Genomic DNA, 23,888 nt, shown 5'->3' with positions numbered 1-23,888 from the left:
CTGCTCGTCTCTCTTCTCTTCCAGTTAGTCTCTCTTACGATCGCCCTTCGGCATTGCCACATTCCGCGAGTCACGGCAACCGATTCGAACTTTCCGCTGATTTTACGTTAAATCTTTCTATGCCGGATTCCCATGTTTTTTTTTTCATGGTGAAACGTCGTCAACCTACTTCGCAATGACGACACTATTACGGTAATGCGAAACGCGGGATCATATTTTCGTAACGCATTGTTTTGCAGAATTTTTCTGGGACCCACACGATGATCGCGTCACTAAAATTTCTCTTCACATCGTGCAGTAAACTAATCGCCCCAGCTTTTCGAATAAGTTCAAATCGTACAGTCCAAAATTGAAAAAGTTATCGTCTTTCACTGAAGGTGTCTGGGAGGACGTGAAACGAATGCGTTACTCGACGCAGCAGCGAGAGCATCGACTAGTATCTAAATGAAATCATTTTTCAAAGTGGAAGAAGGACGTATGTTACGCCAACCGATTCTTTCAGAGCTGAAAATGGGAAGCCTTCTTGTACATTTCACGAAGTGGAACTGTACGCCCTTTTCCTATTAGGTCGTTCGGAAAGTAATTCAATTTCTCGTGTAGCATTGCTTCCATTTGTTATTACTAGACTGCGGATTTTCTTTATTCTTTTATCAACTCAATTTTTTGCTAACACAAAACAGAAATTCAACGAACACGGGATCTGTAAGTGCCTGAAAAATCGCAAAGGATCGTAGGACGAAATGTTATAAAACTTATTCTAAATGGCTCTCATTGTCCCTTGAGAAAATGAAACGACTTCCCGAACGACCTAATCGATAGCCATCGTGGATTCGATTTACCGAGCTTGACCAGGTCGTAGGTCAGCGATTATTAGCGCAGTTACGACCGAGAAAGCGTTCGGATCGAGACCGTCGTTGAATTTATTAGCACGAAAATCATAGTCACGCAGCGCGCTGCGTGCAACGAATCAATTAAAACATGCGGACTCGCGCAGGCGCCCCTATTTCCGTCAGAGTTAAAATTAAGTCGACGTAATCGCCGCATAACCGACGGATCCTCTCGGCGATCGGGCACGATCGACGTAATCGGTCGTCGGCCGATCAAGGAGAATCGGCCATGGACAAAGGATGACAAGTTTCTCGCTGATTCAGATGACGAGACGTGGAATGTTAATAAGAGACTTAGAAATTTGACGCGACCTCAGCTCGCTTATGGAGAATCTGCCCTTGGTACTCTTCGTGATAATAATATTTCATGACTAGGAACGAAAGTATCTCCTTTCCTAAAAAATTGAAATAATTACATCGAAATCCTGGAGAGACAACTGGCTGATAGCAGGGAGACAGTTTTCACTTTCAGTTAGAATCGTCGAAGATAGGACCGACGTATAAATGCAACAACCGTCACTCTACGTTCAGATTGGCTTCGCGCAAGTCACAGAATCATAACCTGACAAAATTGTGTGTTACATCGCATTTTTATCAAATCTATTAGATTTGTAAGACGTCACGGTGCGATCACTCTGATAGATCAAGGTTAGCGATTATGCACGGCATCTCTAGTTGCTGCACATTTTTCTAGACTTTGTACACTTTCACACGTGCATACTTTGATTTACATACTCTCCATAGTTTTAATACTTTTCTATCCAGAACGCGCACCGGAGCACCGAAAAAACCGAAGGTAAAACACGACCGGATGATGAGCCAACAATCATCGAGGATTCATCGGTGTTTTAGGAGGTCAATGTCACTCGGCGGCCTGCGCGACGGCCGGCGAGCCGGCATGGATCTTCTTAAAGATGCAGACCGCATACGAGACTCGGTGTATATAATCCGGCGGCGGTGCCATCGGAAATCAGTCAACTCGAAAAGACAAACCGAGTAACATACTACAACCACAATGAAGGTAGCGGTTTGCAAACGTTCTAATCGATATTCACCGGTAAAAATTTGTTCGACTGATTTGTTTAACATTCCAGATCTTCATCGCTTTCGCTCTCCTCGCCGTGGCGGTCGCGGAACCACCGAGATACCGTCAACAACAAAGACAATATTACTTCGCTAGACAGCAAGAGGAAACCACCGGGGCGGATGCTCCGTACGCAGCATCCGGTTGGAGGCCTGCTGGACCAGCTTTCAATCTCCCTCAGAGGCAATACGGAGCACCAGCGGCTCCTCAGCAACAGTACGGAGCACCAGCGGCTCCTCAACAGCAATACGGAGCTCCTGCCACTCCTCAACAGCAATACGGAGCTCCCGCCGCTCCTCAGGAGCAATACGGAGCACCCGCAGCTCCTCAGAAGCAATATGGCGGTCCGGCCGCCCCTCAAAGACAATATGGCGCTCCGGCAGCTCCTCAACAGCAATACGGAGCTCCCGCCGAGCCTCAGAACCAGTACGGAGCACCGGCAGTTCCTCAGCAACAGTACGGAGCCCCGCAAGAAGCTACCACTACCGAAGTAGCCGACACCACCGAACAGGAAGACGTCACCACCGTTTCCAGCGTCACCGAGTCTGAGGTGAGTAGAATTTTCCAAAACACGTTATTTCGAAAGAAGAAACTGTCGAAGCGAAACCAACGATTGTTTGCTCGAGCAAGAAAGGAAAAGGGAACGTGACGAACCCGCAGGACCGAAGGGTCTCTTCTCTCCTCCTCGTTCTCGCTTCTCGACGTCTCCCGTTGTTCTTATTCGGCCGTCTTAACGACATTAGTATTCGAGTCTTCGTTTGCTTTCGATCGCTGTTCAGGCACGCGTGTGCCCCTACCAAATTCGAAGCCGGCGTGACACAATCTGCGATGCAGTCAGCCGTAATTCGAGGCCTCGGGATCGTACGCGCCGCGACCTTTCCTCGGCTGGTTTGAAAAATCGAACGATGTCTTAATCGCCCGCCCTCTCTTCCGCGGTCGCCCCGTCTCTCCTCGAATTAACTTCCTAATCGCCGGTAGCCGCGAGGAAGATCGTAGTTGTAATAGCTGATAATATATGGCTTTCGATCGCGCGGTTGGTTCGATCTTATTTACATTAGCGCCTTCGTGTTCGTTCACTCGTCGGACAATCGAAAACAAAAATCGCGTGGCTTTTGCCAAGACATTGAAGAAAAGACACGTTAACAAACAGAAGACAGTACCCCGCTGACTGTTAGCCAAGCAACCCGCAGATATAATAAGCAACTTTCATAAAAAGCCTTCATAATCATGATCTACGGTCGAGCGAGATCGTCGATGTCCCCTCGGGACAGAGAGGGGCTGTTTATCTACGATCGTTTAACGAACTAGAGGATAGGGTGCTCGCAGATTGCTCCCAAGAGAACGTCTAGTGGGAAGAAACGATGAAATTCTTCCATTAATTCAATTGTCCAATGAAATGTTGGCAGTCCGAGCCCGTAAACTCCGTGAACGAGCTCGAGGACGAAGAAGTTGACGAACAACAGCCCCAGCAGTCCGGAGAGTACTACATCGCCCTTCCCGACGGACGTCTCCAACGCGTGCAGTACGTCAGCCGTCAAAACGTCGAGGCCATGAAGTACTTCGCCAAGATCCGTGCCGAGAACGTAGAACCTCTTCGTGGACCAATCTACGCTTATGCTCCTCTCCAAAAGCTGCAGATACTGCCTGCTGAACTACAAGTCTCCGTCGCCCCGGTCGCTCCGATCGCAGCTGCCCCCGTCGAATCGAAACCGCAAAAACTCGAGATCAAGCCGGTCGCCACCCAAGTGCAATACCAATACGACAATCCCGCCGCTGTGATTCCGCTGTCCCCCAACCCAGTCAGCTCCTCTTACACTACCTACACCACCAATTACCAAGTGCCCGCCAGCGAGTCCAGATTCCTTCTGTCCGTCCAGTAAACTTGTACAAACCCTCTCTCACGACCGTGTATTTATGTAATTTATGTAGAATACCGATGTTTTTGTCTTGACGACGACCTGAAACCCAGGCCTAATTCGTAGAAGATCGTTGTAAAAATGTGGTACGATTACCACGAGTTCTGTCGATTATGTAGGTTAAGGATGAAGCAATAATAAAACCATTATCATTGAGCACAGACTGTCTTTCGCGAGGACCTGTTACAGCACCGATCTTTCGTATTCACGATCCGTCCCGCACGAAGTATCAATTAACGCGTGGCGAAAATACTAGACACTTGTCCTAACACTGAATCTACTACCACTTCTATTCCACAGTTATTGAGAATTCACTTCTTCTGAATTATGTGTTCTAGCGAAATGAGAATTGACTTCTTCTATTAATCTCCACTCTGCGTATAAGGGTGTAAACACACACCAGACCAATAAAAACGTACACGAAAAGTTACCGAATGGAAAATTTCCAAAGTCCTCTTAGGAATGCTATCTGCGACATATTTCACGAAGAAGAATTGAAATTATTAAATTTATTATTTTCACCTGTAGAGAATCAATCAAATTTTACAAGTACTCACGCAGTTAAAGTTTTTCCTTTACATTTTGCACTGAAAACATGCAGGATTACACCCCAGAATTAAGCACGTATTCTAGTAAAAATCGTACAGAGTTGAAGTAAATTCAATCTTTAACTTTCCATGTTTTGTGCCCGGAAGATTCAGCTAATTTTCCGGGATGTTCTAGGATTTGAAAGAACGTCGGCGCGATAAGAAATTGAACTTCGAATTGGATCGTGTCGAAAATCATCGGTATTTTAGAAGTGGTAATTCGATATCGTCAAGCTTCCTCGACTAACAAGTTGAACCGTAACGAGAAGGAAACCGTTGTGTTTGTACGCGGGCACGCGTGTGTGCGTGTTCGCATCGAATCACCGCATCGCGAAGGTAATGGAAGAAATCCCATGAAAGAATATTGTTAGCCGCGGCACGTGGACGAAGCCATAGGCACGGGTGTGTTGGTGAGAGAACCGTCGGCATGTAGACGCGCCTAACCGCAAAATTCCAGAAATTTAATATCTCCCTCGACTCTACCGGGGTTGGCCGTTTCATAAGTTCACTCCGACACAACCAATCCCTCGTCAGGATCCTCCTCGAATTCTACCACCACGTTCCAACCCACCAAAATGTTCTCCCTTTCTCCGGGCTGGTCGCTTTTCATCATATTCCGCAACCACCGCGGCCAATTTCTTCCTTTTTAGTCGGATAAAATCGCTGGAACTTGTTTTTCGTTCGTCCGGCAACGATAACGCGCCGAGGCTAAAGAAATATCGACTATGACTAAAAGAAGAATGAGACGGGGTGATCGAGACGAGCGTGGAAAATTGGCAAAACCTCGTTAAAAGAAAATTCTCCTCCCTCTCTCTCTCTCTCTCTCTCTCTTTCTCTGCGAACGGATTGTTTCTAGTGTAATCACAATGGAAACGAACCGAGCACACAGCCTCGCGAAATCCCCGAACTTTTGCAAACCCAAAGTAGGGCCGATCGACCGGGAACAAAGGTATTCCGACGACGCCTAAGTACCTTGAAGACGCCGGAGCCCGTAGGTTCAAATCAAATTTCAGATTGGCCAATTACTCCGGTCAAGTGGTCAAGACCAATTAAACTCTGCCGATCTTAAGACCGGGCCAGTTGCTAAGAGAGCTGCGGTTGCTTCCAAACCCCGTTCAGCCATTCTCTCCGATTCCACGAGAGTTTCTTCGGTCCATCCTTTTCCCTCGATCAACGTTGCAAAACCGGTGACAACATTTTCCACTTTATTTTAGCGTTTAGAGATTTAAACTGTAAATTCAGGGCACACACGCTGACATAATTGTTTGATGCGCTGAAAACATGTACCGGGTGTTTCATTTACTATCAGAAACAAACCCTGACATTGAACTGTGTACAAACACGATCGCGATGATACTTAAATTTCATTTTCTTGAAAACGATTTTCGTCTTATTTCCAGCCGTAGAATCGACCTGACCTAAATTAACTATTTAGCACTGTAGAATATATTTCCACCAAGAGAGGGAGGTATTATAAAAAATGCAGTGTAGAATAAGGCGCATAAGTTTGTTTAATTGTGGAGCAAAAATAAATAAGGGTACAGCGTGGGTATAGGATTGGGGCGCGGTATTTCATTGTAATATTATCCTTTCAGAGGGAAAGAAAGTTTCTATCTTTCTCCATCGCATCGTTCGGATCTCGGTGACATGGACGTCTGCACTTGAGCCAACCAGCCGGCAGCCGGCGCATCAACCTGCCCACGGGATATTAATTTTTCCGGAAGTTACCTCCACCACATTTTCCACCCGCCTGTCTCTCTCCCTCGTTTTCTAACGAGTTCCTTGTTTTTGTCCGGCGGTACGGTTTATTTTTAGAGGGGGGGAATAAAAGCGCGAGGGAAAGTGTCTGACATTTAGCAATGCCACCGCGGGCCGCGCTGGTTTTAAATAACCGCGTTTCTTCCGGTGGTCGATTATTTTTATATTTTCAAACAACCTAGGCGTCGTCGTCGTTTGCCCGCGCAAATTGACCGTGCGAGGGTCAAACAACTTCGCCGGATTTGTTTCAACGAGATTCACTCTGCTGCGACTTCCACGGAAGGTAATATAATCATTTCCATCCGGTCGAATCAAACCCGCCTCGTCGAAACAATCGCGATATTCTTTCTTCCCCCGAGTTAGTTCGCGCGCGAGGGAGTTATGAAAATTCATAAACGTAATAACAATTATGCACGGGCGTAACATTATACTCCCGAGAACGGTGTTGTCGACAGATTAATCGTTTCGTTCTATCAGCCCTGAAACGAAGCCAAAGACGGCACTGCAGCTGCGTTGTCAACGGCTTCGTCCAATCAGATAAATCTACCCTTGCATCAGGAATCGGGAACAACAGTGTTTTACCGTGAAACTCGACACGCAAACATCCGGTGGCCGGAGATGATCGTCCGGATAAAAGACGCGATTACTATTGCAATTTCCTTCGTGTCTAAACAAACGGGGTCCGCGATCATTGGACAGTCGCACGAATCAAGGAATCACAAAATTGCATTCGGACGAGTGACGCGAGAAGATAGCAAGCCTTTATGCAGCTGTAGCAAAATTATGTATATGAAATTCAAAATCGTTGAAAAATTTTTAAAATTAAAGATGTCAATATATAATTTTCTCCTCTATTAAAATCATTGCAGGGAGAAATAACATTCAATTTAGTTTCTATTTCTTGCAATCGATGCAGACAATTTTTATTAGGTTGTTGCAATGTCCGATTTTAGAATGCAAAGGTTCCAAAGAAATACTATTACAGTCGACAAGTTCATTGTACGTCTCTTCGAGGTACAAAGCTCTTACGATCCCATCTTCAATTTTAATTTACGCATATGAATTTCCTTTTAAATAGATTTGATTTCAACGTCAATCAGTGCGATTGTCGCGTGCTCTTTTTGTATGTGTGGAAAACAAATATTGTCGATATTATGTGATATTTGGTGAAAATGTGGTGACTAATCAATAGTCCGCGGATTTTATGCATTTATGGAAAAAATGAGGTTCAAGCAACTTTTATTTTGCATAAAGATATATACGTTGATAGTAAACAGAACTACAAAATGGAGACGACAATTTTGTAAATGAAGCATGCAAAATACGATCAAAAAATGTGTGATTCTGTGATCAATAAGAAATAGTTGTGGTTGTTCAACGTCACTGTTCAAAATCGGACATTTCATATGCAACGCCTTAATATATTGCATAAAGATCGGCATTCTAGTGCACGGCGACGAAGGATTTATTCGCCGGCAATCTAATAGTAACCAGTGTTCCCGAAATGGTCGGGAAAAATGATTTACGAGTATATCGTGCGGTCAGAGGCGTAAGGAATTTTTATTTCTCCGGTCTGAGAAAGATATTGGTTTGGCCGCGTTCCCACAGGCACTGCGGGGGCCTCCCGCTATTTTCTTGTTTCTCGATCCGAGCCCTCGCGGAGGCGAGACAAACGATCGAGAACAGCGAGAAACTGGTGCCCGCGGCGCGGCTACCCTTTTCCTTGGCCAGAAGGCTATACAAACCAGCCCGAGAAACCGTAACCCCCGTCGGAGATTCCGGCAAAGGGATCGACTTAGCCAGGCAAACGCGAGATTCCTCGCTCTATGCTTCTATTCCCCGTCTCATTTATCCGCGGGCTTTAGTCTTCGCTGCCTGTTTGCGGGTGGTCAACGCTCGTTCTCATGACTTCGAAATTCCCACCTGACTTTGCCCTCTATTCAATGGACTTGTCTGTCTTCGAGTAGTATTACATTTCGTCGGGATCGGTCTCGCAGGCAGATGTCGAGCAGACATTCATTTACGTGCCGTACACGATCGCGTCCAGTTGCGGTCGCTGTCGAATGTTTATACATAACACGTTATTATCTGTATTGTATAAATCCATTGCGATAGGCTTTCCAATGATTCTGATGTACCAAGTGGAAGCTTACAAATCTTCCAAAAATTATGGGATAATCATCGCTAAGAATCTCTTTGACCTTACAACATCGTGTCTGACTCGTGATGAAGATTCTGAACGGACTCTAATAAAAATGTATGTCAATAATTTCCTATAACCGCAGTAAAATTCTATTTCGGTTTTGTTAACACTAGAACTATCGAATGGGTCAAAATGACTGGTTCTAGATTTGTTCCTTTAGAAATATTAAAATTATAAATATGTTTTTCTGAGAAATGTTTTTAGTGAACTTCTTTATTGAAGCACATATTTAAACAAAACTCAAACGAAATCTAAGTAAATCAATTTTGTCATTAATATAAGGCAATGTAATTCTACTGTTAATGTATAGCTGTTGGAGAACATACATATAGGCATACAATAGCAATTCTCCTTTCTTAATAAACTACCCCTTAGTTGAACTACTGTCCAAAACACGTCGAACAACCAAAAAAGGGAGAGAGGGAGACGTTCTTGCGCAGATAGAGAAGCGGAGATTGAACCCTGGATACGTACCGCGAAAGTATTTGTACGATTCGTCTAGGGCAGGTCTCGTCAATAATCCCACGCGGTGCCAGGCGATAGAAGGTGAAACAATGAGGAGAGAAAAGGAGACGGAAGGAGAGAAAGAAAGGCGGTCGCTCCCACGTATGGTACACAGACGTGGGTACCCGTAGAAACGGTAGTGATTGAAGATCCCCCGTCGACAAGCACGTCGAACTCTTTTTGACTCTTTCGAAGTCGGCACCTGCTCTCGCTCGCTTACTTGCTCTCCGCGCGTTCTGCTCCGCTCTCTGCTCCGTTCCGCTCCGTTCTGCTCCGTTCCGCTCCGTTCTGCTCCGGCTTGCGACGAGAAAAGCCTTTGTGATCCTTCCGTCTGCATATATCCCTCATAGTTTTCAGAATCCACGCGCACGACCGCGGGCATGCTAGTGTACGATGTGCACCGAGAGTATACGCATTGCGTCACAGGCCACGTCGATATTGAACTGGAGGGTACCAAAACAATAAGGTTCCTACTGCGCTCGCGACGGTGCGCTTTTGTACCTAAGAACTCGCTGCTTGATTAATATCGCCGAATTAATATGGCGACGAGGGCACGGGGAACGACAGAGACGAAACAAGAGGAGAGACGGAAGAACAGAAACAGAGCGAGACAGAGATACTTTGGTTTTTCTCCTGCCGTCTCCTCTCCACCAGCAATTTTTACGATCGAGATTGTTAAACATTTGTATTTGAATGGTTTTTACACGATTATATTTGTATCCGAGTGATTGATAAAAATTTAACTGTTGTAAATCGTGGATTTTAAAGGCCGACGATCAAGGATCGGTTAACGAATCGTTCGATAGCACCGGGAATTCCGTTCCGGAGACGTAAATAAAGGATCGTGGACGGTCGGCTGGCGTGTTTGCACGTCGAAAAGCGAATCGGGAATATTAGGTCAACCGATGAGCAAAGTCGTCTGATATTCCGCGCGTGACGATCATAATTCAATCGTCTGTAACGCGATGAGCATGGCCCGCCGATTGTGTAACGTTACGTGATGCCTTCGGTGATCGATCTGTGTACCAACGACGCGAGTTATGTAATTGATAGCACGGCGGATGCTGCGGAACAACCCCTACCGAAAGTTACAACGTTCCGAACGATTTTCAACGTTCGCCGAAAACTACGTCCGAAGCGGTTTAAAACGCTCAACGAAAGGAGGAGCACGATCGACCACGTGCGCCGTCGCGGATCAGTAAAAGCAGAAGAGTCGGCCGACGATCCTCGGAATGCAAGGGAAAAAAATTCTAAGGGGTTGTTGACGACTCCCCTTAAACTCCGGCTTCTTTTTCCAACCCCGCCTACGCCTCGAAACGCGGAAGTCGCGCGGAGTGCCTTTTACCAAGCGGATCTCACGCGGCTCTCTTTATACACGTAACACGTACTTGGCATTATTCATACACGAGTCACGTTATATTCATCCCCCCGCGGTGTGTACGCGACGGCCGAAGGGGTTGGCTGGCTCGGCGCTGTGTGAACGTTGCCTAAAAGAGCGTCGGTGAGTTTGTTTCTCGAAAGGGTTGCTTCCGCGTGTTCGATCCGCGAGCGAATTTTTCCGAGCGGAGATCAAATACCCCCTCGAATTCGAAGGGTGCCATCGACGAATTCTCCACGGAAATTATAAAATACCTCCCCTCATTTCAATGAAATAATTCATTTAAATATATTAATTATTTTTTTAAAGTAATCATTTTAGGCTTTTATCATTATGAGTTTGGAGATTTTTGAAATGATTTTCATTGATCTTTAATTTTTGATTTTTTACGGTTTCTAATGGTTTATTTTTGACAATATCGTAAACGTTGCATTGAATTAATTTAGTTTAAAATAATGTGATGTGAAGTGACTGTTAACTTTCATAATTATGGGCACATACAAAGGGATGGGATCAAGTACTTCGCAAACAGGTTCGAACTTTCGAAATGAAGACTTTTCAACTATAATCACTGAAACATTATTGCTTTTACGTAGTAATCGAAACCCATGAAATGAAACTTGGTTATTAAAATTGACTTGGATTCGTGAGTACATATCGAACACCTAATCCAGATCTTTTCTACGTTTAGGCCAGTTTCGCGGGTTCGGTAAACGGGACCTCGCGCGAGTCGAATATATCGTACATCGACGGAGTCTTTGAAGTCTCGTTTTTTAATGAAACACAAGCCCAGACTCGTTTGCGTCTCAAAGTTGCCGAGTTGCGGCCGTGTATCGATTGGCGTTACGAGGCAGATCAGCCTCGTCCCGAGCCGATATACCTACCCTCCTCGAGCTACGAAGAAAACGGCGCGGTGCGGCGGGTAAGGAAAGAGATCTCCGCCGCCAAACACCATCCCCCTTCTTCTGCTTCTTATCCCGTTCGCGGCGGAGACACTTTGTCACCCTCTCACGCGCTTCCCTCGATTGAGCATGGCCTAGCCGACGCTAAAGCCTCAGACGTGTCAAAAAGAGTTCGAGAGAGGCGAACGAAGACGGATAGATCTTTATTGTCGTCTTCACCGCGCTCCGTTAAGACCGAGAACGTGTACCACCGAGACAGTCCGGAAGATTGATCGTTCCTCGGACAATTAGGAGAGGAATGTTCCAGACTATTATGCGTACTTCCATAATTATTTTCTTTCCAGTCGCCCTTAAATATGCTCGTTCCTCGCGCAAGAACAACAGTTTAAACGACCATTCTCCTCCCACACACGTAATACACGCTTTTCCTCCAGACGTTCATTGAACGGATATTCTTGCGTCAGCGAGTTCTGAATTAGCTGTTCATGGTGTCATTTTAGAATTGTCTTCGTAAGTGCATTCTCCATGAAAAGACACACAACTTGCCGTTTATATCATTCACCTATTTTTAATAATTTCCAAGTGGAAATTGTTTTCTACCCTCACTTTTGAGGGCTGTTTGCGTCTGGATTCCTCCCTTTACGAGAGCTAGTAGAGAGTTCGAATGCTTATCAGTGATCGTATATTCTAAACAACTTGCAACATAAGCGTTTTCAATTTCAAGATCCACTAAGTGGTCGTCAACGCGTCTCTTTAAACTATTATCACCTCCAAAGTGGTTCGAAGTGGTTCGTGAACTTTGCAAGCTCTTTTAGAGATGTTGCTGAAAATATTCCATTTTAAAGAATCGAATGTTTCTTCCTTAATGATTTTAATAGAGGAGAAATCATATATTGACGTCTTCAGTTTAAACAATGTTTCAACAACTTCGAATTTCATCTACCCAACTTTCCTATAAATGCATAAAGATCCGCAGTGTAGCGCGCAGCCTTGAAAACAGCGGAACGAATTGCAGCGCGCGCTGCGCCGGGAGGCTTTGCGAATGTTTTCCAATTCCGAAAGAGCGCGTTTCATTTCCATTTAGCGGATACTCTAATCGAGGATGGAAAGTACGTCGAAGATACGAGAGAGTAGTATGTTTGGTGGAACGCGGTTACGTAGAATCCGGTGGGTCGCGAGAGGTCGGCAGGGCAAAGAGTCTGGGCAGCGGGCGAAACATCGGTGCATCAGATCACGTATCTGCAGCGGCCGCGGAATTTCATCTCCGAATTCCGCCGTGTGTTTTCCAACTAGTTCGAATGAAAGAATTTTTCCTCGACCACCGATTTCTGGACGCGGTCGGGAATTCGTAATAGCTGACGGGGCCCGGCCGGGGGGGAGTCGGGATGATTTGCGCGCGGCACGTACAAGAATTGCAAAACCGGCCGAAGAGAAACACCAGAGAAAGAGAGAGAGAGAATAAGAGGACCTACAAGCGAACGGGCGTTTGTTATTTCTCTCGATTGCGCGTTGAATAACGGCCGACACACAATATATACGGTAACTTTTCTCTCTGCGGAAGACCGCAGAGCTTCCACGCGCATGGCTCACCGCAAAAGCTCGCTGATGCGTTTTGCACGATCATCCGCCGTTATGCTATATATCGACTTCGGAGTGTTATGCTACGTGTCGACTTGACAGTTTTATCGAGGACTCTCTCGCGACTGATAACTAGACTGCAGATTTTATACATTTATGACAAGAACGGGCACGTGCAATTTAAAGCAGTGGGCGAATCACGACGATTTAAAGTCACCAGTGTTTTAATTTCAGCTTCATAAGACAATTAAAAGAAGAAAAAAAGTTCTATTTGGCTCCTATGTCATTTTTATCAGAATCTGTTGAGAATCTTCATCACGAGTCAGACACGATATTGTAAGGCAAGGGGTTAAGGAAGAACTGGCTGAAGACTGAAGACTAGAACGGAAGGAGGCTTTTCAAGGGATGTAAAAACTGTGGTGAAGGAGATACAAAACTGTGGCAGAAAAAAAAGAATAGCGAGCGGATTCCTAGAATGTAAACTTTTATCATTAACTCGTCGAACCGTATAACATTACATCACTAAAAGTAAAAACTGTTTGGTCCCCCGAGTGAAAGTTTAACCTCGAATTTCCATAGAAAGTTGCATTCGTTTAATCGTCGGCGTGCTCGAATGCATTCGTTCGGTGAACGGAGCGGAGGACGAAAGAAAATTGCAGAGGAATGAATGAAACGCGATTGCGCGAGGCTTTCCAGGCGACCTGACATAGGTGTACTGTTTCCGTGGTTCTGATTTCTATCCGAATTCGCACGTACGTGCCGGTGGAACAACCGGTGACCGGTGACCGAGGCACGAGAAAACGTGCACGAGCTACGAGTTGCGGTCGAGGCCATGTGTGATCACGAAATGGCCGAGTTTTTATCGTTTGCTCGGTGGCGTAGATATTCATCGACGTCGGCCGTTCATCGGCGTGGACGAGAATAAAACGGAAGACAAAGGAGTGCACCGCGTTGTTGCAGGATAACGTGGCCGAGAGGGTGAGGGTGAGGGCGACAGCGAGGGCGGGGACGTTGAGGTGCGGGGGTGCTCTAACACAAGACGTCGTCGCCGCGCGCCATGGATGTGGATGTGGATGTGGATGGTAACCCGAGCCGCGGCGGGAGGTCAGTCTTCCAAGATTGACGAACACGATAAATCGAGCGGTAGTGACACCGGTTTGAATGACTCGACGCGACAACTCACTGACCTGCGAATCCAATGCATAGAGTTTCTCTCTCGGCTAAGAACGATCCGGAACGCAACACGTTCCGTGTTAAGGAAAACCTGGTAAATATAGGTTCTGCACGCCAAATTCACCCTTCTGCAAGTCTAATTCAACCTTATGCAAATCTATTTCACCCATTCGCCGACCAAACACATATGTGCTTTCATTTCAAAAATTGATTAATCAGAAACACGCAGTTTTCATACATTACGAAGCTAATAAACTGGTAATTACGGTCAGATAAGTATTTCACGTATGTACATCTTTGCAATAAATAAAATTTTCAATTTCTTAACGATTCATTTACATTTGTTTTGATTTTTTTTCGATTATTTGAATTTGGCTTGCAAAAGGGTGAATTCCTACTCGACCGCGGCATGTACGCGGAAAGTTGTTGATCGACGAGATTTTGATCTCGTTTCGACCACAATCGAATTTGCAACAGAGGGAACAACATCCTGCGTGTAACCAGAGAAGAGACGTGTCGGCGTAGTAAAGTTAAAAGTGGTTAAAACGCTCGAGAGAAAGAGAAAGAGCAGAGTAGCCGGTCGCGGACTGGAAGGTAACATCGGAGGCGCGCGATTTAACCTCCAAAATTTCCAGCCCACGCGCGCGCGCTCGCCCTCCAGAACCCGGGGAACAATAAAAAAAAAAAGAAGGAAAGGCGAACAAAACGAGGGGACACAAACCGGTGAATTTCTCTCTAAAAACTTTTCCTTTTCCGTCGGCGGAAAAGGATCCGTGCGGCGCGGCGTGGCAGGAGGAGAGATGTTACCACAAAAGGTATCGGAGAGCCATTAATATGCGGATCGCGTGTTTCCGTGTCGAGAGAGGATCCACGTCGACGGTCGCGTGGTGCAACAAGAACAACAACCGTGGAGAATGACGAGGAGGATACCGTACTCGACGACAACAACGAGAACAGCCACAGAGGTTCGGTATTGTCCTGGCAGACGATAAAAGGTTTCGCATGGTTGCAATGGCGCGTACCTACTGGGACAGAGGGAGACGGCGAGAACAAGATGAGAGACAGAGGGCGAGAGCGAAAGAGAGAGAAAGAGTTCCAGAAGAAGAAGTAGAAGCAGCGGACGCGAAGAGCGCGCGAGAGAGAAAGAGGGACGAGAACAAAACCACGGGAAAAGGAGAGGAGAAATCAGAAAAAAAGGAAGGAAGAAAAGCGTAGGGAGATCGGGTGCAGGAGATAAAGAGGTCGACGATAATGCTCTCAGTACACCCTGGGTCTCGTAGCAGAGAGCGCACCGGGCGGCCATTATATTGTTTTACCTCTGTATCTCAGCCAGAGATCAACGAGCATACCGCGGAGCGGTGCGGAGAGTGTTCTCTATACACCTTCGACGACAGCCATGATGGAGGCAGAGCGGCGACGACGACGACAGCCACGGCTGCCACGACAACCGGTACACGGCCACCGAAACAACGAAATCGCAGGGGACGGAAACCGGCGCAACGCGAGCAAAGTTGCGAATGCAGTACTGGGTGACAACAGGAAATTGAAAGAACTGCTCCGACAACGAGATTCTTCGGCTCCGCGATGCTTTTACTTTGAGTAACCGATCTATCCGCCGCGGCGAGATTCGTGGGACGTCCGAGATGTCGAAGAAAGGATCGCGGAACGCCTTGAAAGCGCGCGATGCTCACCGGTTATGAAATGGATTGGAGAATTAGTACAGTCGTGGCTCCATTGGCCACGAGAAATCGAAAGAACTGCTTCGACAACGAGATCCTTTTACTTCGAGTTACCGATCTATCCGCCGTGGCGAGATTCGTTGGACGTCCGAGATGTCGAAGAAAGCGCGCGAAGTAGATTGGAGAACGAGTACAGTCGTGGCTCCATTGGTCACGGATTCGTTCAGTGTTTGTTTTCCCGATCGAATACGCGACGTCAGGTATGTATATCGAGATTTCGGGATGGCATTCAGGACTCGTGTCCTCTTTTTTTCTCCTGCGACGACGTTCCCCGTGTAAACGGCGCAGCACGGGACCCGAGAGGTGAAAAAACAATAGCCTTACGACCCGAACCCCTTTCGTTTCGATCAGTACGGAGTCTCTTTGCACCCTTGTCTCCTTTCTTTCTTGGCCTCTCTTGTTCGTTTCTGCTGTCGCTCTCTCCTCTTCCTTTATTCGCGTCCTCTCCTTTCTCGCCACCCTCTCATAGAATTCTTCTCTACATGCCGCTGCGTCCCGTACCGACTCGTCTCTCGTCCCGTCTCGTCTCTCGTCTCGTCTCGTGCAACGGCACAATGCAACTCAGGGATGCATTGTGGATCAGTCTCACCAGACACCCCACTGATACCGACGACGTCGACGTCGACGTCGACGATGGCGACGATGGCGAACGTATATCCGATGCACCACGATCAGAACATTAACACTATGATAGCTCCTGTCGCGTAGAAGCGGTTCCACGGCCTTCTTCTTCTTCTTCTTCTTTGGACTATTATCCTATACAGTGTATCCCTACACAACCGAAAGCACGCGATTCGAAAAGGCGAGGAAGCGAAGAATAATGTTTTCGAGACCTTGAGTCGAGACCTTCGTTTCTTTAATCGAACCGTGAATTTTTAAGGAAAGTCTGTTCGGCCGAATAGAACGTGTCAAATTTTTATGGAATTAATCTGGGGTCACAAAAAGAAACATTTCTTCCGCGATCTAGAATATTTAATGTATCAACATATGATTTCTCCTCTATTGAAATCATTAACCCCTTGCCCTACAATATCGTGTCAGACTCGTGATGATGATTCTGAACAGAGTCTAATAAATATGTATGTTATTAATTTCTATTTCGTCAATGTATAATTATTGGAGAACATGTAGGCATACAATAGATATAAATTTTCTCCTTTTTTAGGAAATTACAAACTAGAAGGAAAGTTCTGATCACTGAAACCGTAAAATAAATCGTAGGGCAAGGGGTTAAGGGAAGAAATAACATTCAAAGTAGTTTCTACTCCTTGAAATCGATGCGGACAATTTTTATTTTGCATAAAGATCCGCAGTCTAGTCATCACAGATAAAGAGAATATTTAGGGAGGTCAACCTGTATATTTCTGTTCTTGTTTCATCAATTAGAAAAGTCTCTTATCGTCGAGGTCGCGGCTCCGTCGACGAAGCTGGATGTTCCGCGATTTTCGAAAGCAGATTTCGAAGGTACGGGTTTGAAACAGGCTGCTCGGAGGCGAACAGGAGCCTAGAATTGGTGCGATGATTGTGCCGTAATCTGCTTTCGCTCTGCTTTTCGAGATGGGGTGCCAGTTGTCGTTTCTGATTGGCCCGAGGCGTCTTCCGTCTCTCGAGCCGGTTGATATCGGCCTAGCCGAGCGTGCACGGGACAGAGAAAATTTCGAAAGACGAACGCGAGTAACAGAGACGTACTAGCAGGCAGAGGCAAAAGGGGAGAGACGAGGTGGCCGACGGAACAGAGAGAAACGGAGAAACAACCCTCCTGACGCGGGTTATCCTATAAACGGCAGCAACCCTGCAGCAACGCGGAGATAATCCGGCCCCCGGGGTCCGCGTGCGGTTGAACGCTCGCAACAGTTACCATATTTGATTGTATCCCTTCTACTCTGCCGGAATACAAAATAATACCCCGTGTATGAGTCGGGAAACCCGATTAACGAATACCTTACAAGTCTGCGGCGGCCGGTCGGGTAATCTTAAAAATCGAGGGAAATCGATCACTGCTCGCCGGCCGCGCCTCTGCAGTAGATGAGCATTCAACGATACAATTATCGATGAGATATCGATAAGCTATATTTATCTAAATAAGATGAAAATTGAGAATAACGAAATTGCGTGGAAGGCTTCGTTCTCAAGGAAATTCAAATGAAATATCAATCGAGTATACGCGTCATTAAAAATATCGATAAATATTTCAGTGGCGAATGAAATTATGCAGACTATTATTCCGCACGATTTGCAGCTCCAATCGCGACAGGCGTAACGTAATCGCAATTGCTAATTTGTCTCTTCCCGATCTCGAATCGATCTCTCGACTCCGCCACGCGACGGGGTGTCTTCGCCGGAAGGCGCGTAAGATTCGAGGGATGCGAGAATGAAGGGAAGAAAAAAAAATAGACGAAAACACGCGTGTACACACATCGACGCATACGTGGGGGTTGCTTTTCGCTGCTCGTGACACCGCCCGCCACCCTGGCGGGAAAACACCGGGGTAAAAGAAATCGGGCGTTTGATGTACCGCCAAAGGGAACGCGTGCATGACCGTGCGATGAAAGAGTGGCGAGTGGCGAGGGGTGAAGGGCGAAAGGACCACGGTAGGGGGTGTATAGGGGGCGGGGAGGGGAGGGGGGAGAGGGCCAAACCAGCAGCAGAGAGAATATTCCGTCGGTTGAGGTACAATTTCGTGTGGGTTGGTCGGTCGACTGCAACCACGTTTCTACCCTTGCTCTCCCACCCACTCCCCCACCGGCCATTCTCTCTCTCGCACGTTCTCTCGCTCTCTCCCTCTCTCCTTCTTTCTCGTTTCGCTTAAACGTTACAATTATTACCGGAAAAGCTGCACACGCATGCGGCAAACCGCGGGACCCACCGACGGAATTACATTGATATTAGTATCGTTTCAGTCGGCAGATTAATTAATTAAAACGTGCCTCCACGCGCCTCTTCCCCTATTCTCCGATCCTATACTCGCCCCCCTCGGTACCCCCACTATTTCTCACCGCTGGCCACTTTTGCCACATCCAAACGCATACCCGACCGTGCGTCGGTTTTCTGCATATTCGCGCAGAAAATCGCGAAAGACCGTCAGGGGCGCGCCGCTGGCCCGACTGCGTTCTATCCGACGAATTCTCGTCGGGTTTCGCGTGAAATGTACGTTTCGCTTGATGGATGTCTCCTCTTTCCCCTCCCGAATGACGACGGAATTACGCGCGCGATATTTCTCTCTTACCTTTTTTCGCGTGCAAGATGTCCGCGGGGTCCGGTGGCAAGGTCGTACAATGGCTCGGGCTCAGGCTGGGCTGCAGAGACGGGAACGGACTGCCGGCTCCCGATGGATACCTGATGCAACGTCGGTTTTCGTTGATAAACATCGAACGAATCGTCGATAGACGGTTGATCGACCGCTAATTGATTTTTGCTATGGTTTACCATGGATTCGGCCTCGGCCAGCCCGTGGTCTGCCCGTTCAGTAACCTCAACTTATCGTACACGCTCTCGGCCGGACTGCCAGCTCCCACGCCAACGCCAACAGCCGACACTCCTTGCTGTTGTTGTTGCTGTTGTTGCCGCTGCTCTTTCTGCGCCGCCAAGTTTCTCAGCACTCTGTTGATCGACGACACCTGCGGTCAGAAACGAGACATGTCGAATCTTTAATGTCGAACGTAGTTGTGCAATTAGAATTATGTCCACGCCGAACAGAATTGTGTTGAATTAAAAGTGAATTACTTGACGAATTATAATCACGAAGTTATTCAATTACATTGTACTCAATTATTTCGTGGTGCGAAATTCAGTCGCTTCGTTCAATGAAATTACAGTGTAATTTGTAATTCTGGTCGCTCATTCAATTAAATTGCGAGATAATTCGTTTTTACAATTGAAATATAGTTATACAATCAGTAATGAACATAGTATTATATTCATAAATAATTATTTTCTTTTTGTATAATAATATAATTTTTATATATTTATATAATGATATTATATTATCCATAAATATAATAATTTATATTACTCATAAATTCCTATTGTTCGTTTCAAAAAAGACATATAAGTTGTAGAAAGCCATAGGTAACACTATTGAATAGGAAATACTTGAGAAAAGAACATTCTTTTCACACGTGGCACGAAATGTTCGAATTACGTAATTCGATTATGTACAATATTTAAATCAGCACAACTCTGACACCGAAGCAACATTTTATTCGGTAAATAAGGAAGAGAGAGCAACGGGGCGCGAGAAAAAATTGCTCAACGTTGCTCATGAAGTTTTTGCTTCTGAAAAGGTCGGGCTGAATATAAAGGGAATGAAACAGGAATAAAATTACGAAGTGCCACGCGTCGAGCGGTAGAACGACGGGCTGCGTCGAGTTGGGACGAACAAGCCGCGATTTCTGGTCGCGAGAGACGATCGGCGATGCTCGTAGACGGAAGACGCAACGTGTCGCGCGCGCGGCTCAAATTGTGCTATATACCGCTTGTACTTATTTGCATACACGTGTTTCCGAGTGAATCGCGAGTATCGCAGACGCGCGAGTGCGTACTTAGGTCGGTAGAAGCCGAAGTCCCCTTGGAGTGACGCGAGACGGATATAATTGAAGGCGGAGGTAATTAACTCCCTCGTGGAGCACACACCGGCAGCCGCTCACCGCATCGTTTTAATTACCGCTCTCATCGCATTTCATCGGGCAGAAGCGCGCTCTCTTGCGTCCCGCCCGGCCACCTCACCACCCTTCGACGTCCTACCCCGTCGTCGTCGTCGGTTTGTCTCGTTCCTCTCTCACCTACAACCGCCACCGCCGCCTCCATCGCGTCTAACCCCGTTCCCTCGCGTTTCCTGCTTATAATAAATCCGATGCCACGAAGGACGCCTCTTCAGCCACTCCGCAATCTCCTAAAGGCGCCCCTGGAAACCCGTTCCACGGCCGAACACGGCGAGGAACAACGGGACTGTTTGTTTCTTTTGCCAGCGCCCTTACTCCTGCTCCTTACCCTGTCCCGTGCCCTTTGGCGGCATTTCTCTCGAGAAAATACGGGAAAGAATGACATCGCGCGAGCTGGATCACCCGCAAAGTGAACTAATAAGCGTTAACAGCTCGACGTCCCCGCGGAGTTCATCAGATATCGCTAACAGCTCGGAACGTTCACGGAGAACCGGTACGCAAATACGAAAGGTCGCCCCATGTCCCAAACCCGTGCACGAACCCGTCCTAAATCCTTCGGGGACGACCACCGAGTGGCAATTTTTTTCTCAATCATCTGTTGATGATGATACAGATTTTTTTTTTAAATTACAGAATTCTGTGATCAATTTTGTAATATGATAAAAATTTTTGAAATACTCCACTGATGTCGGAGTTAATTCACAACCCAGATTACTTTTATTCTATGTAATATTTTTTACACTGTGCGCATCAAATTGAACCGGCTTTCTCATACACCAGTTCAGTTTTTTACAATTTATAAAGTACAGATGAATTTAATAATGTTAAATCTGTTTTGGTGCCTCGAAGTCGCCATTCGAGTGCAAAGGGTTAATATTCAGGACCAATCGCAGACCGTGTCGTCTCACCAGCTTCCAACGGAATGTCTCGTGAGCGCAAGACACCCTGTACGTTAGTGTAACGATTTTCGATATCGCTATCGAGTCCGAGAATGTTTGCAACTTCCGAAGGAGAACGCAACGTCCAGAACGCGCAAGTATGTCGAACGCGAGACAGGGGCAGGGGGAGTCAGAGAGAGAGAGAGAGAGTATCGGTGACGTCTGTTTCGTGTTTGGGACATGTCCGTGATAGCGATGGGTTCGCGGGTGCACCGAGGGGGATGACACTGCTCGGTTCCTAGGTCCGAGATGTCAGCCCGCTTCAACGCCGTGGAACCCTGACACCGGGTCTAACAAACCTCGGGAAAAGGAAACCTCCCATGGCCAATCCCAGAGTTCTCTGCGTAATCCGGGACACGAGTATCCTCGCCTCTCCTCGCCACCCTTCCTCCCGATAAAACGAATCACAGCGACACCTTTATCATCCGAATGAACGCTAGATAACCAGGCTGTCATAATCATAGCTAATATAGTCGAACCTCGATAACTCGAACCTCTATAAGATTGATCAACAATCTGTTAATTCATTAACGCAGAATAAAATCACAGGTTTCTTTAATATGTAATAGTAACATGTAACAGCCTAGTAATTTATATTTACTATACTTATCCGACGAAGGAACAGAAGATTCTGAAACATTTGTAAGTACCTATACTCGATATTCGTATTTTATAATGTAGGATTAATATTCTTACGATCACTATTTTTGGTACGAGCCTATCGACGAATGTCCCTTTAAAATTTGGCTTGAGGCACGCACACGATTATACATATTCGGTTTCATCGACACTGTCAGGTAGACTGTAGTAATAGGCTTTTGTCTATACGTATAACTCCGCACAATCAAATTTTGCAAACATTTTAACAACTTATATCTCAATAACTATTTGTTTGCGACACTTTCGAACTTTTTCTCGTCTGGATGAGTGAACAACAATTTTTTTTGTTATAAACAATTTGGCGGCAAGTTTCTCTTACAAATGTCAAAAAAGTGTAGATTCACCTCTACGACGGATGATCATTACTTTTTATACACCCTGTACATTATACATACATATATGTACAAAGTATTAAAATATTTGGATATTTTCCGAACGGTTAACGACTAATTGCGAGTGCAGCGTTTATCCGGTTCGGATTCGCGTCTCTGTTGCAAACGTTTATTACTCGGAACAAAAATGGTCCGGTGTCGCGCGATATTCGTTTTACGACGGAACTATGCGTCGTCGAGGATATCCGGCAGCTAGACAGCGCAGGCCACGGTACCATTCGTTTCACCATCGTATCTTTTATTTATCCTGTGAGCTGCTTTCGTCGGTTCTGTCACTTACAGCTCGTATAAATCCCGGCCAAGTCGTAAAAGAATTCCTACGAACTAAAGCTGGTACATTCTCCTGCTGCCGATAGTTCCGCAATTTATTCTCCCGAGTTCTATATTTTCTTCCACGCAACCGGTACGAATTCGAGCCTTCCTCGAACTTCGCGAATTAAAATGCACGAGCCGTCGATGAGTCTGAGATAGAGTTCGCTTTCAAACCGAATCTTTCGGCGTTCAACGAAAATACATTGCATTCGTTGTTCTCTTCGGAACAATTCCCTTCGGACTCATTAGGCTGACAACACAGTGCAATTAGCCGATGTCGATTAGACAGGATAACACTGTTTACATATACAGGGCGGTCCATCTAAATGTTCCTTTTATTTGTGATGACTAGACAGCGATTCTTTATGCAAAATAAAAAATTTCTACCTGAATTATAACAAACTGGAGCGAATTAGAAATTGATTTTCTTTCTAATATGTTTTTTTCTTGTAAATGTATATTTATTTTCCCCTTGCAGATTCTAGTTGACATTAAAACGCATTCAGAGAAATTATTTAGAACGAGCGTTCTGTTCTATTGTAGTATCGCATGTTTCCTGAACAGATAGCCTCTTTGATTATTGTATAAACTAAACATAGTTCGTGAGCGGATTATCGTAAGGCCAAGGATTACTATTTTAACAGACTTTATTTCCGTGTCGACTAAAAACAGTCTGTTTACAACGAACGGCAGTCCGACGATACTCGAGGTCGCACAAAAGCGACGACATCCGAGTCACTCGACGTCAGGATCAGGACATAATGGAAAGTCGTTGCGGTAAGAAGGTCCTCGGGCGACAAAGCGTATCCGAAAGAACGTGAACGGGTGCCAGTCAAGCAACGATCTCGGGGTCCTGGCGCGACATCGAGTGTCCTGACTGTTTGACCGTTTTTTGATTGACATCGACCGCAAATATCGCCGCTCCTTGGCTTTCTATCCGCCGACATTTGTCGTGCGTGTCACCCTCGTCATTATCCTGACAATCGTCGCGCACTAGAAATCGATCCCACAATGGCGCGAGGCTTTGTCGTCGCAATCGAGCTACGAGCGGGAACCAAAAACGCGACACGGACCCGCTTTCTTTCTCCTCCGACGCCGAAGAAAAGAGTTTCCCAATGTCGACGTGATTATTCATTGCCAGCATGTTTGTTCTCCCGCCGATTCCATTCTCAAAAGGTCCGACCGATTCGTTCTCGCGGTATTCCGATGTGCGACG

The 23,888-nt window shown here is 46.2% G+C and overlaps 2 protein-coding genes across 7 annotated transcripts in view; one reads left to right on the top strand and one right to left on the bottom strand.

The window, feature by feature from the left end:
• The window catches only part of LOC143213508 (paired box protein Pax-6), an 87,859-nt gene that overhangs the window by 25,772 nt on the left and 38,199 nt on the right, over window positions 1-23,888 (bottom strand). For all 6 annotated transcript variants that reach the window (XM_076433423.1, XM_076433422.1, XM_076433421.1 and 3 more), the window contains exons 5-6: window positions 19,136-19,326; window positions 18,936-19,045 (exon numbers count right to left, since the gene is read on the bottom strand). In XM_076433423.1, coding sequence (XP_076289538.1) covers window positions 18,936-19,045; window positions 19,136-19,326 — 301 coding nt within the window. The remainder of the gene's footprint in view (window positions 1-18,935; window positions 19,046-19,135; window positions 19,327-23,888) is intronic.
• On the top strand, window positions 1,696-4,043 carry LOC143213512 (uncharacterized). Its single transcript, XM_076433430.1, has 3 exons — window positions 1,696-1,908; window positions 1,982-2,521; window positions 3,378-4,043. Exons 1-3 carry the CDS (start codon window positions 1,903-1,905, stop codon window positions 3,849-3,851), a joined length of 1,020 nt encoding a protein of 339 aa, XP_076289545.1. The 5' UTR covers window positions 1,696-1,902; the 3' UTR covers window positions 3,852-4,043.

The sequence above is a fragment of the Lasioglossum baleicum genome, chromosome 11, assembly GCF_051020765.1.
Source record: "Lasioglossum baleicum chromosome 11, iyLasBale1, whole genome shotgun sequence".
Classification (NCBI taxonomy): Eukaryota; Metazoa; Arthropoda; class Insecta; order Hymenoptera; family Halictidae; genus Lasioglossum; species Lasioglossum baleicum.
Note: the sequence above shows the minus strand (reverse complement) of the source record. Positions and strands in the feature narration are given on the sequence as shown.

What these genes read in the sequence shown, in the direction of transcription:
- LOC143213512 (XM_076433430.1), top strand. An exon ending in CCAGCGTCACCGAGTCTGAG is followed by an intron (nt 2,522 to 3,377) that starts GTGAGTAGAATT and finishes AAATGTTGGCAG; the next exon opens with TCCGAGCCCGTAAACTCCGT.